The 20411-nt window shown below is 47.8% G+C and overlaps 1 protein-coding gene across 7 annotated transcripts in view; it reads right to left on the bottom strand.

Moving 5' to 3' along the window:
* The window catches only part of TNFRSF8 (TNF receptor superfamily member 8), an 81034-nt gene that overhangs the window by 44363 nt on the left and 16260 nt on the right, over positions 1–20411 (bottom strand). For 6 of the 7 annotated variants that reach the window (XM_032758961.2, XM_032758962.2, XM_032758964.2 and 3 more), the window contains exons 2-3: positions 16181–16268; positions 4004–4120 (exon numbers count right to left, since the gene is read on the bottom strand). In XM_032758961.2, the coding sequence (XP_032614852.1) occupies positions 4004–4120; positions 16181–16268 (205 nt within the window). Of the gene's footprint in view, positions 1–4003; positions 4121–6079; positions 6170–16180; positions 16269–20411 lie in introns of those variants that run through there. The other variant, XM_058444376.1, reaches the window with a different exon arrangement.

The following is a 20411-nucleotide window of genomic DNA, read 5'->3' as shown; positions in this document are numbered from 1 at the left end:
TTGGTCTCAAACTCCTGGCCTCAGGTGATCCTCCCAGCCTGGCCTCCCGAAGTGCTGAGACTGCAGGCATCAGCCACCAAGCCGGCCTTGTCATTATTTTACAGTGTACTCCTACTTATTAAAAAAAAAAGTTAACTGTAATACAGCCTCAGGTAGGTCCTTCTGCAGGTATCCAGAAGAAGGCATCGTTATCACAGGAGATGGTACTCCATGCATGTTACCGCTCCTGACGACCTTCCAATGGGACAGGATTCGTTTCTTTTTTTTTTTTTGAGACAGAGTCTCGTTCTATTGCCCAGGCTGGAGTGCAGTGGCGCAATCTCAGCTCACTGCAACCTCCGCCTCCCGGGTTCAAGCAATTCCCCTGCCTCAGCCTCCTGAGTAGCTGGGATTACAGGCACATGCCAACATGCCTGGCTAATTTTTATGTTTTTAGTAGCGACAGGGTTTCACCATGTTGGCCAAGCTGGTCTTGAACTCTTGACCTCAAGTGATCTGCCCACCTTGGCTTCCCAAAGTGCTGGGCTTACAGGTATGAGACACTGCACCCTGCCAATGGGACAAGATTCGGAGGAGGGAGACAGTGATTCTGATGATCCTGACTCTGTGTAGGCCTCAGATAATGTAGGTGTTTGTGTCTCAGCTTTTAATTTAAAAATGTTAAAAATAATAAAATAAAATTTTAAAATAGGAAAAAGTGTATTGAATAAGGCTATAAAGAAAATATTTTTGTACAGCTGTACAATGTGTTTGTGCTTTAAGCTAAGTGTTACAAAAGAGCCAAAAGTTTAAAAAGTTAAAGTTTATAAAGTGAAAAAGTTGCTTAATTTATTATTGAAGAAAGAAAAATATGTCTTATAAATTTAGTATAGCCTAAGTGTACAGTGTTGATAAAGTCCACAGTAGTGTATAGTAATGCCCTAGGCCTTCACACTCACCCACCACTTACTCATTGACTCACCCAGAACAACTTCCTGTCCTGCAAGCTCCATTCACGGTAAGTGCCATTTTTTTATCTGTACAAGTGTGCCATTTTTTTATCTTTCATATCGTATTTTTTTTTTTAAGATAGTGTCTCACTCTATCACCCAGGCTGGAGTGCAATGGCACGATCTCGGCGCGCTGCAACCTCCGCCTCCCAGGTTCAAGCAATTCTCCTGCTTCAGCCTCTCGAGTAGCTGGGACTACAGGCACGTGCCACCACACCCAGCTAATTTTTGTATTTTTAGTAGAGATAGGGTTTCGCCATGTTAGCCAGGCTGGTCTCGAACTCCTGACCTCAGGTAATCCACCCTCCTCGGCCTCCCAAAGTGCTGGGATTACAGGTGTGAGTCACTGTGCCCAGCCTAGATCGTATTTTTATTGCACCTTTTCTATGTTTAGATACACAAATACTTACCATTGTGTCACAGTTGCCTACAGTATTCAGGACAGTCACATGCTGTGCAGATTTGTAGCTTAGGAGCAAAAGGATCTGTCACAGAACCTAGGTGTGCAGTAGGCTACATCATGTAGGTGTGTGTTAAGTACACTAATCTAGGATGCTTGCACAACAACAAAATTGCCTAACGACACGTTTGTCAGAATGTATTCCTGTCATTAAGCAATACATGACTATAATTTATATCCTCAGAGACACACAAAAAAATTGTAAGTTGGGTGCAGTGGTATGCACCTGCAGCCCCAGCTACTCTGGAGGCTGAGGCAGGAGGAACACTTAAGCCCTGGAGTTTAAGGCCAGCCTGGACAACAAAGTGATACCCTGTCTTAAAATTTAAAGATAAGAAATTGGTCTGGGAACGGTGACTCACACCTGTAATCCCAACACTTTAGGAGGCCGGGGCGGGTGGATCACTTGAGGTCAGGTGTTTGAGACCAGCCTGGGCAACATGATGAAACCCCATCTCTTCTAAAAATACAAAAATTAGCCGGGCATGGTGGTGCGTCCCTGTAATCTCAGCTACTCAGGAGGCAGGAGAATCCAGGAGGTAGAGGTTGCAGTGAGCCGAGATCGCACCACTGCACTCCAGCTTGGGCAACAGAGTCAGACTCTGTCTCAAAAAGAAAAAAAAAAACAAAAATATAGGCAACAGACAAGCATCCTCAAACATGAAATAACAGAGAATATTGCAAAGATGAGCCCTTCTTGAAAAATCCACCTGACAGTGTAATCCAATCACTCAAATGGTGAATCGAAGTGAAAAACTCAGGAATGGAGAAGCTGTGCCAAATAAACTCATCATGAATAATAAAAAATTTTAAGGCTAACATGCCAACGGACTTATGGTTGCAGATGAGAATATAAACATTATAGATTATGACAAAGTAAAAATTGTGTAAGGAATAAAAGTCAGGAAGAGGATGAGGAGGTGGGAAAAATAATTACTCTGTTCTTCATTACAGGGAGTCAATCTATTCTCTACTCTCCAAAACTCAAACTAAGCAGATTGTGCCTTTACTGCAAGAGACAGTAGATTCTGAAATGATTATTAACCACGTACTGATTTTCATAACCTCCTTTCTTAATTTTAGAGTGTTTTTTTTAAAGGAACTGCAGTATCTTTTGCTGAAAATGTATTAATCTGACTGAGGTTTGGCATTCTTCTGTTTCACTTTGGTTTCTTTTTCTGATACTTTTGATTAAAATTAAATATTGTCATTTTAATGCCATAAATAATATGTTGCCATTCTCTTAAAATTCCTTCTTTGTAAGTGTGTACAGGCTGTCTGGTTACTAACCTACCCATCTTTATACAGAGAGGTTAGAGAGGCGTGTCAACCATCTAATGATAATAGTAGTTATCTATAGATGGAGGGCTGGGGAGGGCAATGTTTGTTTTCTTCCTTACACTCTTTGTATTGCTTGAATTTTAAATAATAAATGTTTATAATTTTCATTTCATAAAATGAAGTCATTACTTTCAGAAATTCAAAGATATACCAGATAAATGCTAATAAAAAGAAAGAAGAAATGGCAATATTATTATTACTTTTCTTTCTTTTTAACCTTTGCTACTTCTTGCAGGAAGGAATAGCAATATTCATGTCAAACAAATGTGAAATTAAGGGAAAAGGCATTACAAGGAATGGAGAGGTATATTCATGTGGATAAAAAGCCCAACCCACCAAAAAAACATAATATTCATGAACATTTATGTACCTAATAACATAGCTTTGACATATATGAAGCAAAAATAGAAAGAACACAATGAAAATCTAATAGATGAACAAGTATACTGGGAGATAAGATTTTAACATCTCTCAGAAATAAGGGTGATAAAAGTAAATAAGGGTACATATTATTTAAATAACACAATTAACAAGCTTAACTTACTAGATATATAGAGAACTTTATATGAAACAAACAGAATACACATTTTAAAACACCCATACACTGAACACTCTGAAAATACGTGATCATTTATTATTAGACCACAAAAAGATCTCAACAAATTTCCCCCACCCTACCCCCCAAAAAAATCTACACAAAAATAAACACTAGATAGCACACAGACCGCATTCTCCAACCATAATAAGAAACTAACAATAAAAGGTCATACTGAAACAGTTTTCCTGGAAGTCCTGTGGTCTTAGGAAAAGAACACAGCTCTTGGTGTCAGGCCACAACTCAAACTCCAGTTCTGCCACTTATCAGAGTTTTGTAACTTTGGAAAGGCCCTTAACCTCCCTATTCTCAAATTCCTCATTGTAAAGTAAGGATAAGCAAGAAATCCTCCCCTAGGGCTGTGGTGAGGATTAAACTCAAAAAAATGTGAGTCCTTTCCTTCAGGAAACATGTTAAGTCTCTGTGAAAGTATGGATGCAAAAGGTCATGGCTGATATCAAATCACAAATGCAGAGAGGTAAACTGAGGTACCAGGAGGACAATTCAGAGAACAGACATCAAATCATGATGCTCTCCACCTTCCAGATTCTTCACCTCCCCTCTGAGGACCCCTCATCTCCCTAGAAGGAGGCCCTGGAGAGAGAACAAGGCCCTTACCTCGAGAACAACTCACGCAGGCTGTACAGCGGTTGGTCTCATCCAGGTAGTGGTCAGGCTCACACTGCTTCCTGCAGTCAGCAGGCCTCTGTGGGCACTGCTGTGTCGGGAACAGCCCTGGGAAAAGAAACAGAGAAGCTCCAAGCCAGGCTGACTTAGCGAAGGCCTTACGACCCAATGCCCCACACCTCTCATCCCTGACGCCCCTCCCAGCTCCACCTCCAACCCCCGAAAACTGTCAGTCCAATTCTTGTGTTATGGATGGAAGCGCTGACACCCAGGAGGGGCAACCCTCGCCTAAGATCTCCTAGCAGGCAAGGAAAAGCAACATAGTTATAGAGAAGAGCTGGGCCTGGGATTCTAGGGCTGCCATTTGCCAATTGAGTGACAATGACCTTGTCAGCACTATTTTTGTGTGTGAGGGTACATAGTAAGTGTATATATTTAGCACTATTAGGTTAGTAATAAGACCCACCTCCTAGGGTTCTTGAAAGGACTGTGGACTGTGAAGATAAATATGTATAAAGTACTACGGCAGTCCCTGGCACCCAACAAGCACTATATGAGCACTGGTTGTCATCATTCTCTGCAGGGGTCTTATCTCACTGCAGGAATTAGGAGAGCCATAACTTTAGACCATGAAAGTCTAGACCAAGCTTGTCCGACCCATGACTAGCCGCATTCGGCCCAGGACAGTTTTGAATGAGGCCCAATGCAAACTCATAAACTTTCTTAAAACATTATGAGATTTGTGTGTGTGTGATTTTTTTTTTTATAGCTCATCAGCTACGAGCTAAAACACTATCCTTAGTGTTAGACTAAATTCACTTCTTCCATACTAACACTTCTTCTTCTAATGTGGCCCAGGAAAGCCGAAAGATTGGACACCCCTGCCACTAGGACCCTAATCCAGCCTGATTTAGAGATAAACAAGTCACCCAGCAATCGCTGCCTACCTTGCTTCCAGGATGAGCACATGACCCAAGCAGGCCAATCAGAATACTTCTTCCCATCAATATAATTGGCTCAGGATTGCCACATGACCCAAGCAGGCCAATCAGAGTACTCCACATTCCTCAGCACTGTGATTGGTTTAGTATGGGCACATGACCCAGGCATGCCAGCCAATAAGCCTTATCTCTGAGAGTTTCACAAAAGCAATCCAGAAAGATGTCCTCCGTTTATCTACTGGATTCCTGGCTGAACGGGCCGGTTAAGTCCAGAGCTGCCCAGGTCATCACGGCCTGTGCGTGGGCATGGTGTGGGCAGGACTTGCCTAAGAAGGAGGTAACTCAGAAGGCAGTAGAAGCCAGAGTTGGAGAGAAATGGGCTCCTGAGGACATCATTCAAACATCTGAATGTAGGGTGTCCATGGACTTCTGTTAGGGAGCCAATTATTTCTCTTTTGTCTTATTTGAGCCCTTCTGCCAGTTACAATGAAAGTAGACCAGGGGATTCCCAATATTTCTTGTGCCCCAATCATTCTAAGGAAGCCTGTGGACACTGCACAGAATCATGAATTCATGAATAAAATATGTAGGAATGCAGAGGAATCCAGCTACATTGGAATATGGTTATCAAAGCATTAAACAAAATAACATATAGTAACAGGACAGGCACGGTGGCTTACGCCTGTAACCCCAGCACTTTGGGAGGCCGAGGTGGGTGGATCACATGAGGTCAGGAATTCAAGACCAGCCTGGCCAACGTGGTGAAACACCGTCTCTATTAAAAATACAAAAATTAGCCGGGTGTTGTGGTAGGCGCCTGTAATCCCAGCTACTTGGGAGGCTGAGGCAGGAGAATCGCTTGAACCCGGGAGGCGGAAGTTGCAGTGAGCCGAGATCGCGCCATTGCACTCCAGCCTGGGATAGAGTGAGACTCTGTCTCAAAAACAAACAAACAAACAAAAAGCTAGCTTCATAGCTGTCGCTTTTTAACTCAGACACTTCAGTAGTTCCCCAGTAGTCTTTCCAAGAGTTAAATCTGACCCCATCACTCCTTGCTGAAAACTTTTAAAGTCTTCTCATGGCTCCCGGGATGGGTCCTTACCATGGCTAGTGAGGTTCGGCTCACCTGTGTCCCCCTTGCCCTCTGATCTCTAGCCACACTGGCATCTCCCTGTTCCCCAAAGGGGCCATGCTCCCTTCTGCCACCCCAGAGCCTTTGCACAAGCTGGTCCTCTGCCAGGAATGCTCCTCTCCCCTAGTAACTCCCACTCAGCCTTCACATCATAATCAAAGCATTGCTGTCTCAGAGCCTTGGTCGCGATGCCAGTAAAAACAAAGACTCATTTCCTTGCCCTTCAACATCTAACTGTTGTAATCACACATTTATTTGTGAGCTCAATCTTCACAGTGTCTAAATTCCCCATAAGAATGTCAGCTCCATCGGGTGCGGTGGCTCATGCCTATAATCCCAGCACTTTGGGAGGTTGAGGTGGGGGGATCTTTTTTTTTTTTTTTTTTTAGGCAGAGTCTTGCTCTGTTGCCCAGGCTAGAGTGTAGTGGCAGGATCTCAGCTCACTGCAACCTCCGCCTCCCAGGTTCAAGCGATTCTCCTGCCTCAGCTGAGATTACAGGCAATCGCCACCATGCCCGGTTAATTGTTTGTATTTTTAGTAGAGACGGGGTTTCACCGTGTTAGCCAAGATGCTCTCGATCTCCTGACCTCATGATCCGCCCCGCCTTGCCCTTCCAAAGTGCTGGGATTACAGGTGTGAGCCACCGCACCCTGCCCAGGTGGATCATTTGAGGTCAGGAGTTTGAGACCAGCCTGACCAACGTGGTGAAACCTCATCTCTACTGAAAATACAAAAATTAGCCAGGCGTGGTGGTGCACACCTGTAATCCCAGCTACCCAGGAGGCTGAGGCAGGAGAATCACTTGAACCCAGGAGGCAGAGGTTGCAGTGAGCGGAGATAGCGCCACCACACTCCAGCCTGGGCAACAAAGCAAGACCCTGTCTCAAGAAAAAAAAAGTCAGCTCCTTGAGGATGAGTCTTTCTATGTCCGCTCACCAATGCCTCCCCTATCACAGGGCCTCACACATATTTCATTAAAACATGTTCTGTCGACCTAATTCATACGGCATTCCCCAGCCTGCACTCCCAGGCCTCACACTGTGTCTCCATCTTCCCAGTCTGGCATTCTAGAACATTGCTCACTTCATGCACTCTCTACTACAGCCAGTCTGGGCATCTTGATCTTTTCTCTAGCACCCCTCATATATCCTGAATGTTGGTATGGATTAAATTGTGTCTCCCCAAAAAAATATATATGCCGGAGTCCTAACCCCCAGTACCTCAATATGTGACTTTATTTGGAGATAGGGGCTTTAAAGAAATAATCCAGTTAAAATGAAGCCGCTAGGGTGGGCCTAATCCAATCTGACTGGTGTTCTCATGAAAAGGGGAAATTTGGCTGGTGCGGTGGCTCACGCTTGCAATCCCAGCATTTTGGGAGGCCGAGGCAGGCGGATCACCTGAGGTCAGGAGTTCAAGACCAGCCTGGCCAACACAGTGAAACCCAACATAGCGAATCTCTACTAAAAATACAAAAATTAGCCGGGCATGGTGGCATGTGCCTGTAATCCCAGCTACTCGGGAGGCTGGGGCAGGAAAATCACTTGAACCTGGGAGGTGGAGGTTGCAGTGAGCTGAGATTACACCACTGCACTCCAGCCTGGGCAACAGAGGGAAACTCCATCTCAAAAAAAAAAAAAAAACAGGTTGGGCACAGTGGCTCACGCCTGTAATCCCAGCACTTTAGAAGGCGAGGCAGGCAGATCACGAGGTCAGGAGATCGAGACCATCCTCGCTAACACGGTGAAACCCCGTCTCTACTAAAAATACAAAAAAATTAGCCGGGCGTGGTGGTGGGCACCTGTAGTCCCAGCTACTTGAGAGGCTGAGGCAGGAGAATGGCATGAACCCGGGAGGCGGAGCTTGCAGTGAGCAGAGATTGCGCCACTGCACTCCAGCCTGGGTGACAGAGTGAGACTCCGTCTCAAAAAAAAAAAAAAAAAGAAAGAAAGAAAAAGAAAAGAAAAGGGGAAATTTGGACATTGTCAGGCATGGTAACTCATGCCTGTAATCCCAACACTTTAGGAGGCTGAAATGGGAGGATCACTTGAGGCCAGGAGTTTGAGACTAGCCTGGGCAACATGGCAAGAGACCCTATCTACAACAATAGAAAATTAACCAGGTGTGATGTGCACATCGTACTCCTAGCTACTCAGAAAGGCTGAGGTGGGAGGATCACTTGAGCCCAGGAGTTAGAGGTTGCAGTGGGCTATGATCGTGCCACTGCACTCTAGCCTGGGTGACAGAGCAAAACCCTGTCTCTAAAACCATACAATACAGTACAGATGAAATAAAATAAATAAGAAAAGGGGAAATTTGGACACAGAGACAGATGTGCACACAGGGAGAACGCCATGTTCTCCAGGGAAGACTGGAGTTATGCTGCCACAAGCAAGGAGTCCCCAGTCCCCAGCCAGGGACCAGTACCAGTCCATGGCCTGTTAGGAATGGGGCCACACAGCAGGAGGTGAGTGACGGTGAGCGAGCATTACCTCCTGAGCCCCACCTCCTATCAGATCAGTGATGGCATTAGATTCTCATAGGAGCCCAAACCCTATTGTGAGCTGCACGGGCAAGGGATCTAGGTTGTGCGCTCCTCATAAGACTCTAATGCCTGATGATCTGAGATGGAACAGTTTCATCTCAAAACCATCCCTGACCCCCCTTCGTGGGAAAAATCATCTTCCACAAAACCAGTCCCTGGTGCCAAAAAGGTTGGGGACCACTGGTTTAAGCCACTCAGCCTGCGGTACTTTGTTACAGCAGCCCCAGCAAACTAACACAAATGTTCTTCCTGCAGGCTAAGTGGCTTCTCCATCTCCACTTCCACCCACTGGGAACCCTTCACACCCAGCCAGATTAGGCTGAAATACCACCTTCTCATGGAACTTTCCTGATCATCTGACCCCACCCAGATCCTTTCTCTGGGTCCCTTTAAAATCACCCTCTCAGAACACCCAGAGCCTGCTCTGCCAGAGTGTGGCAGGCCAGACCTACCAAGATGTACCACCCCAGGATCAGCTCCACCAATGGTTGATGGGCATTGGCATATAAATACCCCAGCCCCCTCACCCTCAGCTATTCTGCACTGGCTCCCAGAGGCCCCCAGAGGGATTAAGCCCCGGTTGCCCACAGCAGTAACTAGCTTTCTAACACAACTTTATAAGCTGTCTTCCCTTCCCTCTGCCACTTCCCTACTTCCAAATTGGTGTTTCCAGGCATCACCAACTGTACTCAGATCATTGCCTCAAGGTCTGTGCATCAGTCTGCTCAGGCTGCCATAACAAACTACCACAGACAGGGTGGCTTAAACAACAGAAATTCATTGTCAGTTCTTGAGGCCAGAAGTCCAAAATCAAGGTATGGGCAGGGCTAGTTTCTTCTGAGCTCTTTCTCTTTGACGTATAGATGGACTGTGTTCCCCACGTCCTCCCACAGTCTTATCCCTGTGTATATCTGTGTCCTAACTTCCTCTTATAAAGGCATCAGTCATATTGGATTTGGGCCTATCCTAGTGAACTTATTTTAACTCAATTGCCTTTTTAAAGACCCATCTCCGAATAAGGTCACACTCTGAGATTCTGGGGTTAAGACTTCAACATAGGAATTGGTTGTGGGTGGGCGGGCACGATTCAGCCCATAACAGTCTACTTCTGGAGGAATTCAAACTATGGCATCCCCTTTTCTTATAAGCAGATAGAAAAGTCTCAAACTAGTATAATATTTGTCTTATTGAGATTGAGTTTCTGAGGGCAAGATGATAGCTGCCCCCCCATGGTTGAATCTCTAGGGTCTGATAGAATGCAAATACACAAAACATATTGGGTGAATCAATGAATGAATGAGTGGGTAGATGGGTGGGCAAATGGATGAGTGGGTGGGTAGATGGATGGGTGGATGGATAGATGAGTGGGTGGATGGGTGGGAAGATGGGTAGATGGGTGGATGAGTAGGTTGGTGGGTAGATGGATGGATGAATGAGTGGGTAGGTGAATGGATAAATGAGTAGGTGGATGAGTGGGTGAGTGGATGGATGAGTGGGTGGGTGGATGGATGGATGGGGGAAGGGTGGATGGGTGGGTAGATGGGTGGAGATGGGTGGATGGATGGATGGGGGAAGGGTGGATGGGTGGGTAGATGGGTGGATGGACGGATGGGTGGAGGAACAGTGGATAAGTGAGTAGATGGGTGGATGGGTAGATGGGTGGGTGAATGGATGGATGGATGGGGAAAGGTGGATGGGTGGATAGATGGATGGGTTAGGGAAGAGTAGATGAGTGGGTAGATGGATGGATGGATGGATGGATGGGGAAGGGTGGATGGGTGGGTGAATGGGTGGATAGATGGGTGGATAGATGGATGGGTTAGGGAAGAGTGGATGAGTGGGTAGATGGGTGGATGGGTAGATGGATGGGTAGATGAATGGATGGATGGATGGGTGGATGCAGACCAGTGATATGGGGGCTTTTCCTCACTGTAAGCTCCCATTCTTCCTCCTTTGAAACGATCTTAGCACAGATACCCTCTGGAGTATCATATATATATATATAAGCATGTCACCTCCCCTACTAGTGGGTTGCTCCCAGGAGGCAGGACCTTGTCCTTCTCTCCCCCAAATGGGTTATTTCCAACATATATAGGGTTATATCCAACAGAGCTCAATAAATGCTTGCTGCATTGGGCTGGTCCTATTTCCTTCTACTGCCTTCCATTTCCTCCCTTCCACACCCACATACTTCCTCCTACATAAAAGAACCCTGGTGGATTTTTCAGGCTTACAGAAAGACAAGACTAGTATGTACCTGTGAGTGGGATGGGCAGGAGAGAGAGGCTGATCTGACTTCAGCAGAGGGAGGTGCCAGGGGGACAATGGAAGCTTGGCCCTGTGAGGCAGCGGCTGGCTGTCACAGAAGAGTATGCGGGGCAAGCCAGCCATATTCATTCATTCACCTATTCTTTCAAAAATTGAGTATCTATTATATGCCAAGCCCTGGGCTCAGGGCTGGGGATCCTGCAGGAAGACGATAGACAAGTCATGACACACGGAAGGAGTGTTGGGAAAGTGGAACCATGGGAGACACCAAGAGCCCAGAGCCAAGACCTTTGAGCTGGCTTGGGGTCAGGGAGGGCCATCCCTCCATCCATCCATCAAACGTTTATTTCTCTTTTTTTTTTTTTTTCGAGATAGAATCTCGTTCTGTGGCCCAGGCTGGGGTCAGGGAGGGCCTACACTTAAATGAACCCTGAGGAATGCAGAGGTGTGAGTCAAGCACACAGGAACAGTGGGGGGCCAGGAGGTGCTGTGAGGGGGCTCTGCTGGGACAGTGTCGGAGGGCACAGGGGAGCCCAGCACACTCAGCTGAAGCCCAGGATGAAGAGGGACTGGGCGGGGGGTGAGGGAGGGGGAGGCGGCAGGGGCAGCAGCTGTCATGCCAAGTGGGCGTGTCCATGCACGGAGCTGGGCTTTACCCAAGGGCAGCGGAAGCTGGGGGAACCCACAAACCCCTCCTCCTCCTCCTTCCTGTTCACAGCCTTTGGAGGAACCCTCAGCTCCTGGGACAAGATGGAATACACCTGCCATGCTCCCTACCTAACACGTGGCCTGGCCTCACATCCTTCCCCTGAACCTGGGCAGGCCTCAAACATCTGGAGGAGAGACCCCTTCCTGTGGGGAGTGAGTCTGCACACAAAGGGAGGGTGGTCCGGGAAGATGGAGAACAGGAAGGGCTCTGTAGCCCCCGCATTAGCTCTTCACTCGTAAACTCTTCTGCCTCCCAAATTCGAGGCCTTGGAGGTCAGTATCAACCACAGCTGAAGAGCTCAGGAGACTGCGCTAGGTGGTCATGTTCATGGCCCAGCTGAGCCACTGATCCGCATGTGGCCTTGTACAAATCCCTGAACCCCCTGATGTCCAAGTTTCCTCTCTTGGTTTCTTATCAGGATTGAAGGAACTAAGGTGGGTAAAGGGCCCAGCACAGTGGCCAGCACATAGCGTGCTCCACTGGTATGAATCGTGGCCATTGTTATGAGTCAGTGAATGAGCTCCCCGTCACCAAGAGTATGTAAGCAAAGGGCTGGGGACCTGCTCTCAGGAATGCTGGAGAGGGCATCACAGGCCTGGGTGCAAGAAGGGATTCGATGACATCTACAGTTTTCAATCTCAAAGGTCCCTCAGCTTCCTTCCTCCACCAACCTGCCCACATGCAAACCCAGACACACAGCTGAGTGCTGGCTGCAGAGGGTGGGCAAAATGTCAAGAAATTTCCCCAAGAGATCAAAGAAGGGGTTTTTGTGGGTTTTTCTTTTTTCTTCTCTGGCTACCCGGAAGCACAAGGTCAATAAAACACCAGTAAAATGCCCCACCCACCATACCAATATGGAGTATTCAGCCCCAGCCAGCACTGGGCCTTGGAGAGGGGAAGTGGGGAGCAGGGAGCCCCCTCTTCCTAAGTCGCAGCTTTTAAGTGGAGGGAGCCTGGGACCTGAGATGTCATTTTTCTCTCCAGCCACTCCCCATCAAGGCCCTGCCAGGCTGGGGTCAAAGGGGCCAGAAGAGGATGAGAAGGAAGTGTCTTTCTCCTTGTGGCTGGGATTGTGGGTCCCATGAAAAGTCATAGAGCACTGTGGGCCACTCCATTCCAGAGGATAAAAACCACAGCAAGCAGACCCGGGGAGAACTGAGTGGGAACCACCACTAAGCATCAGGCTAGCAAGGGAAGGCCTCATGGAGGAAGGGGTTCCAGAATTGCAGCAGGAAAGGACGGAGGGGAGGGCATCCCACATGGGGACAGGCATGTCCAAAGGCCCAGAAACTAGGCCCGGCACAGTGGCTCATGCCTGTAATCCCAGCACTTTATGAGGCCAAGGCGAGCAGACCACTGGAGGTCAGGAGGTGGAGACCAGCCTGGCCAACACGGTGAAACCCCATCTCTACTAAAAATACAAAAACTAGCTGGGTGTGGTGGCACATGCCTGTAATCCCAGCTACTCAGGAGGCTGAGGCAAGAGAATTGCTTGAACCTAGGAGGTGGAGGTTCCAGTGAGCCAAGATCGCACCACTACACTCCAGCCTGGGCAACAGAGTGAGATTCTATCTCGAATAAATATGTAAATAAGTAAAAAGGCCCAGAGACTTGAAAGCATGCAGCAGTTCCTGTAGAATGACCAAGGGAGAAGAAGCTGGAAAGGTGAAAGGTGACCCCATTATAAGAATGAGAAGCTGGGCGTGGTGGCTCAAGCCTGTAATCCCAGCACTTTGGGAGGCCAAGGCCGGCGGATCACCTGAGGTTGGGAGTTTGAGATCAGCCTGATCAACATAGAGAAACCCCGTCGCTTCTAAAAATATAAAATTAGCCAGTCATGGTGGCACATGTCTGTAATCCCAGCTACTCGAGAGGCTGAGGCAGGAGAATCACTTGAACCCAGGAGGCGGAGGTTGCAGTGAGCCAAGATCGCACCACTGCACTCCAGCCTGGACTACAGAAAGAGACTCTATGTCAAAAAAAAAAACAAAACAAAGAGAGAGAGAAATAAACGTTTGTTGGATGGATGATGAATGGGTGAATGAATGGATGGAAGGAAAAGTAGATGAGAAAATGGCCAGAAGAGGGGTAGGTATATGGATGGGGGGGTGAATGGGAGGATAATTGGAGGGATATGGGAAGGGGATGGTGCTATGGACTGAATTGTGTCCCCCACAAAGTTCATAAGTTAAATGTGTTGAAACCCTAACCCCCAGTGTGACTGTATTTGGAGATAGGACTTCTAGGAGATAATTAAGTTTAAATGAGGTCATAAGGATGGGGCCCTAATCCAGTGGGATTGGTGGCCTTATATGAAGAGGGGGAAAGAGAGAGAGAGACAGAGAGAGAGATCGATCTTCCCACCATGAGAAGACTGTCATCTGCAAGCCAAGAAGATAGCCCTCACCAGAAACCAAACCCTGCAAAAACCTTGATCTTGGACCTTCAAGCCTCCAGAACTGTAAGAAATAAATGTCTATTGTTTAGGTCATCCAGGCTATAGTATTTTGTTATGGCAGCCCCAGCAAACTAATACAGATGGGTGGATGGATAGGGGCTAGATGAGAAGAAAAATGGAAAGGGGATGGGAGGGGTGGGTTAGTGAGTGGTTAAAAAGATGGGTGGGTGGGCAGGTACATGGATGGATGGGCAGGTGAGGGGGGCAGGTACTTGTATGGGTGGGTGGATGGCCGATCAGTGAAGCACTGAAAAAACCAGGGGACCCACCTGATGGATCATTCAAAATCAACACTAAACCAAAAATAAAAGCAAGAAAGTCCAATAGCACCCAACCTATTACTTTCGCCCGTACAATGACTACTTTGAATCATTGTTGGAAATACAAATCAAAATCAAATACAAAACATCAAATTCTTTCCAAAAATGTTTCCCTCTGTCCTTTGGTGGCCTGAGCACGAGCCTGGTCTGAATCTCATGGGGGAGTTAAGAGGCCACAAGTCTAGGAACTGACTGACCTGGGTTCCCGCGCAGCTCCAGTGGAATACCCCGATGGCCATAACCTGTCACCACCCTCCAGACAGCACAGCTGGGTGGATGGGCCCCTCCGCCCCCACTGTCGGAAGCCCTCCAGACGATGCCCGCCCACTTGCAATGGCCTGCTGTCCTCAAAACAAGAAGTGGCGACAATGAACCAGACACACACAGACTCCCTCCCACCCTTGCTGGCACAGCTAAAGGCTGATGTCCCCGTGACAGTCTCTGTTCCTGGAGGTCAGAGACCACGAGGGCATCGTTATGTCCTGCCCCGCCCATCTAAGACCACTGGTTGTGCCTCGAGGCTTTTGATAATAACCACAGGGGCAGAAATGCCTCATGACCCTATTCCAGCTGCTTATCTCCTCAGGCCTAAGCATCATCTGCAAAATGGAAAGAACAACACTCACCCTAGCTCCAGAAGGATTTCCTGGTAATCGACTAGAAGTCAATCAAGGTGCTGGGGGTTGGGGAGCATTCCAGAAAGGGAGCTCTGGTCCGGGAGACTGGTCTCAGAGAAATCTATTGTCCAGGTTGTCCCGGGATAAACGTGTGTCTGAGGTAGGGCAGTCAAGAACTGCAAAGAGGCCAGGCATGGTGGCTCATGCCTGTAATCCCAGTGCTTTGGGAGGCTGAGGCAGGAGGACTGATTGAGCCCAGGAGTTCAAGACCAGCCTGTGCAATATAGTGAGACCTTGTCTCTATTTTAAATACAAAAAAAAATTAGGCCGGGCACGTTGGCTCACGCCTGTAATCCCAGCACTTTGGGAGGCTGAGGCGGGTGGATCACCTGAGGTCAGGAGTTCGAGACCAGCCTGGCCAATATGGTGAAACCCTGTCTCTACTAAAAATACAAAATTAGCTAGGTGTGGTGGTGCATACTGGTAATCCCAGCTACTTGGGAAGCTGAGTCAAGAGAATCGCTTGAACCTGGGAGGTGGAGGTTGCAGTGAGCCGAGACTGTACCATTGCACTCCAGCCTGGGCAACAAGAGCAAAACTCCATCTCAAAAAAAAAAAAGAGAGAGAGAAAATAAAGAACTGCAAAGGGCTTCCAGGCCCCAGAAATGAAGGGTGGTCAGAGGATGTTGACAGCCCAGGCTTTGAGGTCTCTGAGCCCTGGGCCCCAGCCCTGATCATTCCACTATCTCCCAACTGTGTGACCCTGGTCATCAAGGGAAGTAGCTGGGACTTAACCTTGCCAAGCCCCAGTAGCCTCATCTGCAAATTGAGTGTAATAAAGGATCATTGCAAGCACTTAATGAGATGATGCAGTGCATATAAAGATCTCCGACTCATGGATAGTAAGTGTCCAATAAAGGGCAGCTCTAAGTTAAAAATAAAAACTCATGGAGATGGACGTTCTTGTAGCAGCAACAAACACAGTCTCAATTCTACAGCCCTAGCCTTCCGAGAGAGTCCCTGGACTCTGCGACGCTAGGAATGACCTGCAGAAAACTGTAGCCAATTATGACAATGATGGGTGGCTCCAATTTCCCCACTCATCAATCCCCCAAGAGGGTCATCAATTGAGGACAAATTGCCCCCCTTCTCCCCACCCCCAATGCCCCCCACTCACCTGTGGGGCAGCGGTAACAGCACCTCCTGACAGCCTTGTCATAGTAGTGGCTGGGGTTTCCGTGACAGGTGTCCTCGAAGGGTCGATCCTGGCAGGTCAGAAAAGCTGGTGAGGCCAGGTGGATCCCAGATATCCATACTCCCTCTGTCCCCACCAGTCCCAGGAGGCCTGAGATGGAGCTTTGTATTATAGGAGAGAAATCAGGACAAGAACTCCTGATTCCACAAACCCACACCGCCCTTGGTCTTCCCCCTGCTACTCCAGCTCAGGCCAGAAACTTTAGCGTCTCCCTTGACTCTCTCCTCTCAAACAACCTATCAGCAAATTCTCCTGGCCCTTTTCATACCATAATCATCAGTACCTTCACCTGGGGCTAGTCACCCTCCCCTCGCCCTGGGATTAACATAGTTGCCTCCTACCTTGTCTCTGGGATGGGCCCAACAATACAAATTTCTGATAAACGTATTTGTTGAAGTCTAACACACCCGTACAAAAAAGTGCACAGATCTCAAGTTACAGCCAACTGCATTTTTACAAGATGAACGCACCAGGCAATCAGCACCCAACTCATCAAACAGGACCTTGCCAGCCCCAGCTCCTCCGTCATTCCCCCTCCCACACACTCCTCCCAGAAGGCTGATTTCTATCCCTCTATTAGTGTTGACTGCTTTTGGATTTTACATAAAGTAGAATTACACAGTCCATTCCCCTGCAATCGGCCTCTTTAATTCAGCATTATATTGTGAGACTCATTCGCACTGTTGCAAATAACAGTTGCTCATTTCTGTCCATTGCTTTGCAGTATAGCATTGCACAAATGTGCACAATTTGTCTAGTCTACTCTCTTTTTTTTAATTTGTTGAGACAGAGTCTTGCTCTGTTGCCCAGGCTGGAGTGCAGTGGTGCAATCTCAACTCACTGCAACCTCCGCCTCCTGGGTTTGAATGATTCTTGTGCCTCAGCCTCCCAAGTAACTGAGACTACAGGTGTGTGCCACCACGCCCAGCTAGTTTTTGAATTTTTAGCAGAGACAGAGTTTCACCATGTTGGTCAGGCTGGTCTTGAACTCCTGACCTCAAATGATCCACCCACCTTGGCCTCCCAAACTGCTGGGATTACAGGTATGAGCCACCACTCCGGACCTGCTCTCGATAGACATTCCACTTTTTGGTTATTATGATAGTGCTGCTGGGAACATTCCTGTACACATGTTTTAGTGTCCAAATGTACATGCTTTTGTTGGTTATATACCTAGGAGTGGAACTGCTGGGGCATAAGGCATGTTCAGTTCTGATAGATTCTCCATCCAGGCTTCTAAAGTAGTCGTACTAGTAGGCACTTCCCTGCAGTGTCTGAGAATTCCAATTGCTCCACATCCTTGTCAGCACTTGGTGATGTCAGCTTTTAAAACTTTAGCCATCTTGTTGGATCTGTAGTGATACCTTATTGTGGTTTTTATTTGCATTTCTCTGATAAGTAATGTTGTTGGGCACCTTTTCCCATGTTTATTAACCATTTAGGCATTCTTTTTTGTAAGATGCCTATTCAGGTCTTGTGGCCATTTTTTTTTAATTGGGTTGTCTGGCTTTTCTTATTGATGTGTGGGGTTCTTTACATATTCTAGATACACGGCTTTTGTTGATTATTTGTCCTGCAAGTATCTTCTCGCATCCTCTGGCTTGCCTTTTCACTTTCTTTATGGAGGCTTTTGATGAACAGATATTCTTAGCTTTAATAAATTACATACAATAATCTTTTCTTTTATGGTTAATGCCTTTTTTTGTCCCGTTTAAGAAATATTTGCCCACTCAGTGTCACTTAGATATTCTCCTACATTAACTTCTAGATGAGATTGTTTAATCGTTCATATTCAAGTTTCATTCTTGTGCATGGTGTGAAGTAGGGGTCGGAGAGGCTCACTCTTTTCAGGAAGGTGTGGTTTTTGTTTTGTGGGTTTTTGTGGGGTTTTTTTGTTTTGTTTTGTTTTGTTTTGTTTTGTTTTGAGACAGGGTCTCACTCTGTTGCCCAGGCTAGAGTGCAATGGTGCAATCATGGCTCACTGCAGCCTCAGCCTCCCAGGCTGAAGTAGTCCTCTCTGTTGCCTCAGCCTCCCAAGTAGCTGAGGCCACAGGCTTGCACCCCCACACCCAGCTAATGTTTTATTTTTTTGTAGAGACTGGGTCTTGCTATGTTGCCCAAGTTGATCTCAAACTCCTGAGGTAAAGTAATCCTCCTGCCTCAGCCTCCCACAATGTTGGGATTACAGGCGTGAGCCACCTGGCCTGGCCTCAGGAAGATGTGTTTTTAACAAGTCCCCCGTGTGTTTCAAGGGTTCTTTGAAAGTGAAGCCCCATCATAAGAAAGGGTTCAAGAGAGAAAATTCTTTGTTGAGATTCCAGGGAAGGAGTTTTGTCTTTCCAGATGGAATGACAGGGGAACACCGTTGCACTTTTCTGGGGTGATCCAGGATGTGAAACTTCTGGAGTGGAGCGAAAGGGAAAAGAAGGGAAAGGGAAGCAGGAAGTGAGGCAAGAGAAGGGAAGCAGGAAGTGAGGCAGGAGGCAGGGAGGGAGCCTTGTAGCATTTCCATGTCTTCAGCATCCAAGATGGTGCCTGGCAGAAAGGAGGTGGCCCCTGGTGCAATGTGGGGCTTTCTTGGTTTAGGGAAGGGAAGCAGAAGCCACTTTCCCCTAGGAGAGAGGCCTGGCTGGCCTAAGGGGCTGCCTGACTCTTCTCTCCACTCGAGGGAACAGTGAAGCTTCCAGCATGTTCAGGAAGCAGCAGAGAGCAGCAGCGTGGCTGGAAGGTGGATAAATGGGGTGTTGGTTACATCATTCTTTTTTTTTTTTTTTTGCATGTCTGAAACATGTCGCCATATTAATTTGAAATAATACATGAACCTGATATTTGCCCAACAGTCACATGGCGCTTGAGTTGTCTCCCTTCTCGTTTAATCCAGAGCCCAGGGCCTTGAGGACACCCTCCTCCCTCCAGCAGGAGAGGAGAGTGTCCTCTCTTAAGTCACCCAGAGAGCTCCTGGTAGCCTCTTCAGGGGGGCAGGAACCTGCCAGGACACCCGAAGTGCTCCTAACCCACAGCATCTCATCAGGTGAGTTCAGTAGCCTGCGCCTGGGGCTGGCTGGAGGTGTGAGGGCTCACTGGCAAGGCCTGCTGAGTGTGGGAACATTCTGGGTCCTTGTCCTTGGTCTCCCCTCCCGGCCTGCCTGCTAATCTCACTGACAGCTCTGGAGTCTAATGGGGACCATGGGCCCAGGCCCTGCTCACTCTGCTGGGGCCTGGGGCACACCTGGGGGGCTCTGGCTGCCTATGTTTCCCTCCTGCCACCACACCTGGGTCAATGGAGGGGTAGGGGGCGCAGAGAATGGGGAGCCCATGGTATTGCACATTACTCCCTCAAGTCTGGCCTTGGGTGCCTGCTTTCACACAACTCCTCCTTTACACACTCCTAGCTCTTTGGGGCCAGATCACTACCCCATGTTACAGATGAGGAAACTGCAGCCCAGAGAGGTGTAGCCACCTGCCCAAGATCACACAGCAACTAAGTGCAGAGAGGTTTGAGCTTCACTGTGTCCCCAATTCTCCCCCATCTCTGGGCCACAGGCTACCCATCTTTAAAATAAAAAAATCCCAGGGCCGGGCACGGTGGCTCACACCTGTAATCCCAGCACTTTAGGAGGACAAGACAGGAGGGTCAGCTGAGGCCAGGAGTTCGAGACCAGCCTGGCCAACATGGCAAAACCCCGTCTCTACTAAAAATACAAAAAAATTAGCCGAGAGTGGTGGTGGGTGCCTGTAATCCCAGCTACTCAGGAGGCTGAGGCATGAGAATCGCTTGAATCTGGGAGGTGGAGGCTGCAGTGAGCTGAGATCGCACCATTGCACTCCAGCCTGGGCAACAAGGGTGAAACTCCATCTCAAAAAAATAAATAAAAATAGGTACTAAAAGCCCAAATATCCTCGAAAGAGCGTTCCCAGGAGAAACAAGCTTGACCACTCTGCTATCAAGTTCCCACTGACCACCGAGTCTGCCATGAAGAAGATAGAAGACAACACACTTGTGTTCACTGTGGATGTTAAAGCCAACAAGTACCAGATCAAACAGGCAGTGAGGAAGCTCTATGACATGGATGTGGCCAAGGTCAGCACCCTGATTGGCTGGATGGAGAGAAGAAGGCATATGTTCCACTGGCTCCTGATTACAATGCTTTGG

Source organism: Hylobates moloch, unplaced genomic scaffold, assembly GCF_009828535.3.
Source record: "Hylobates moloch isolate HMO894 unplaced genomic scaffold, HMol_V3 SCAFFOLD_9, whole genome shotgun sequence".
NCBI classification, from domain to species: Eukaryota; Metazoa; Chordata; class Mammalia; order Primates; family Hylobatidae; genus Hylobates; species Hylobates moloch.
This window is presented reverse-complemented; position numbering and strand designations above follow the sequence as displayed.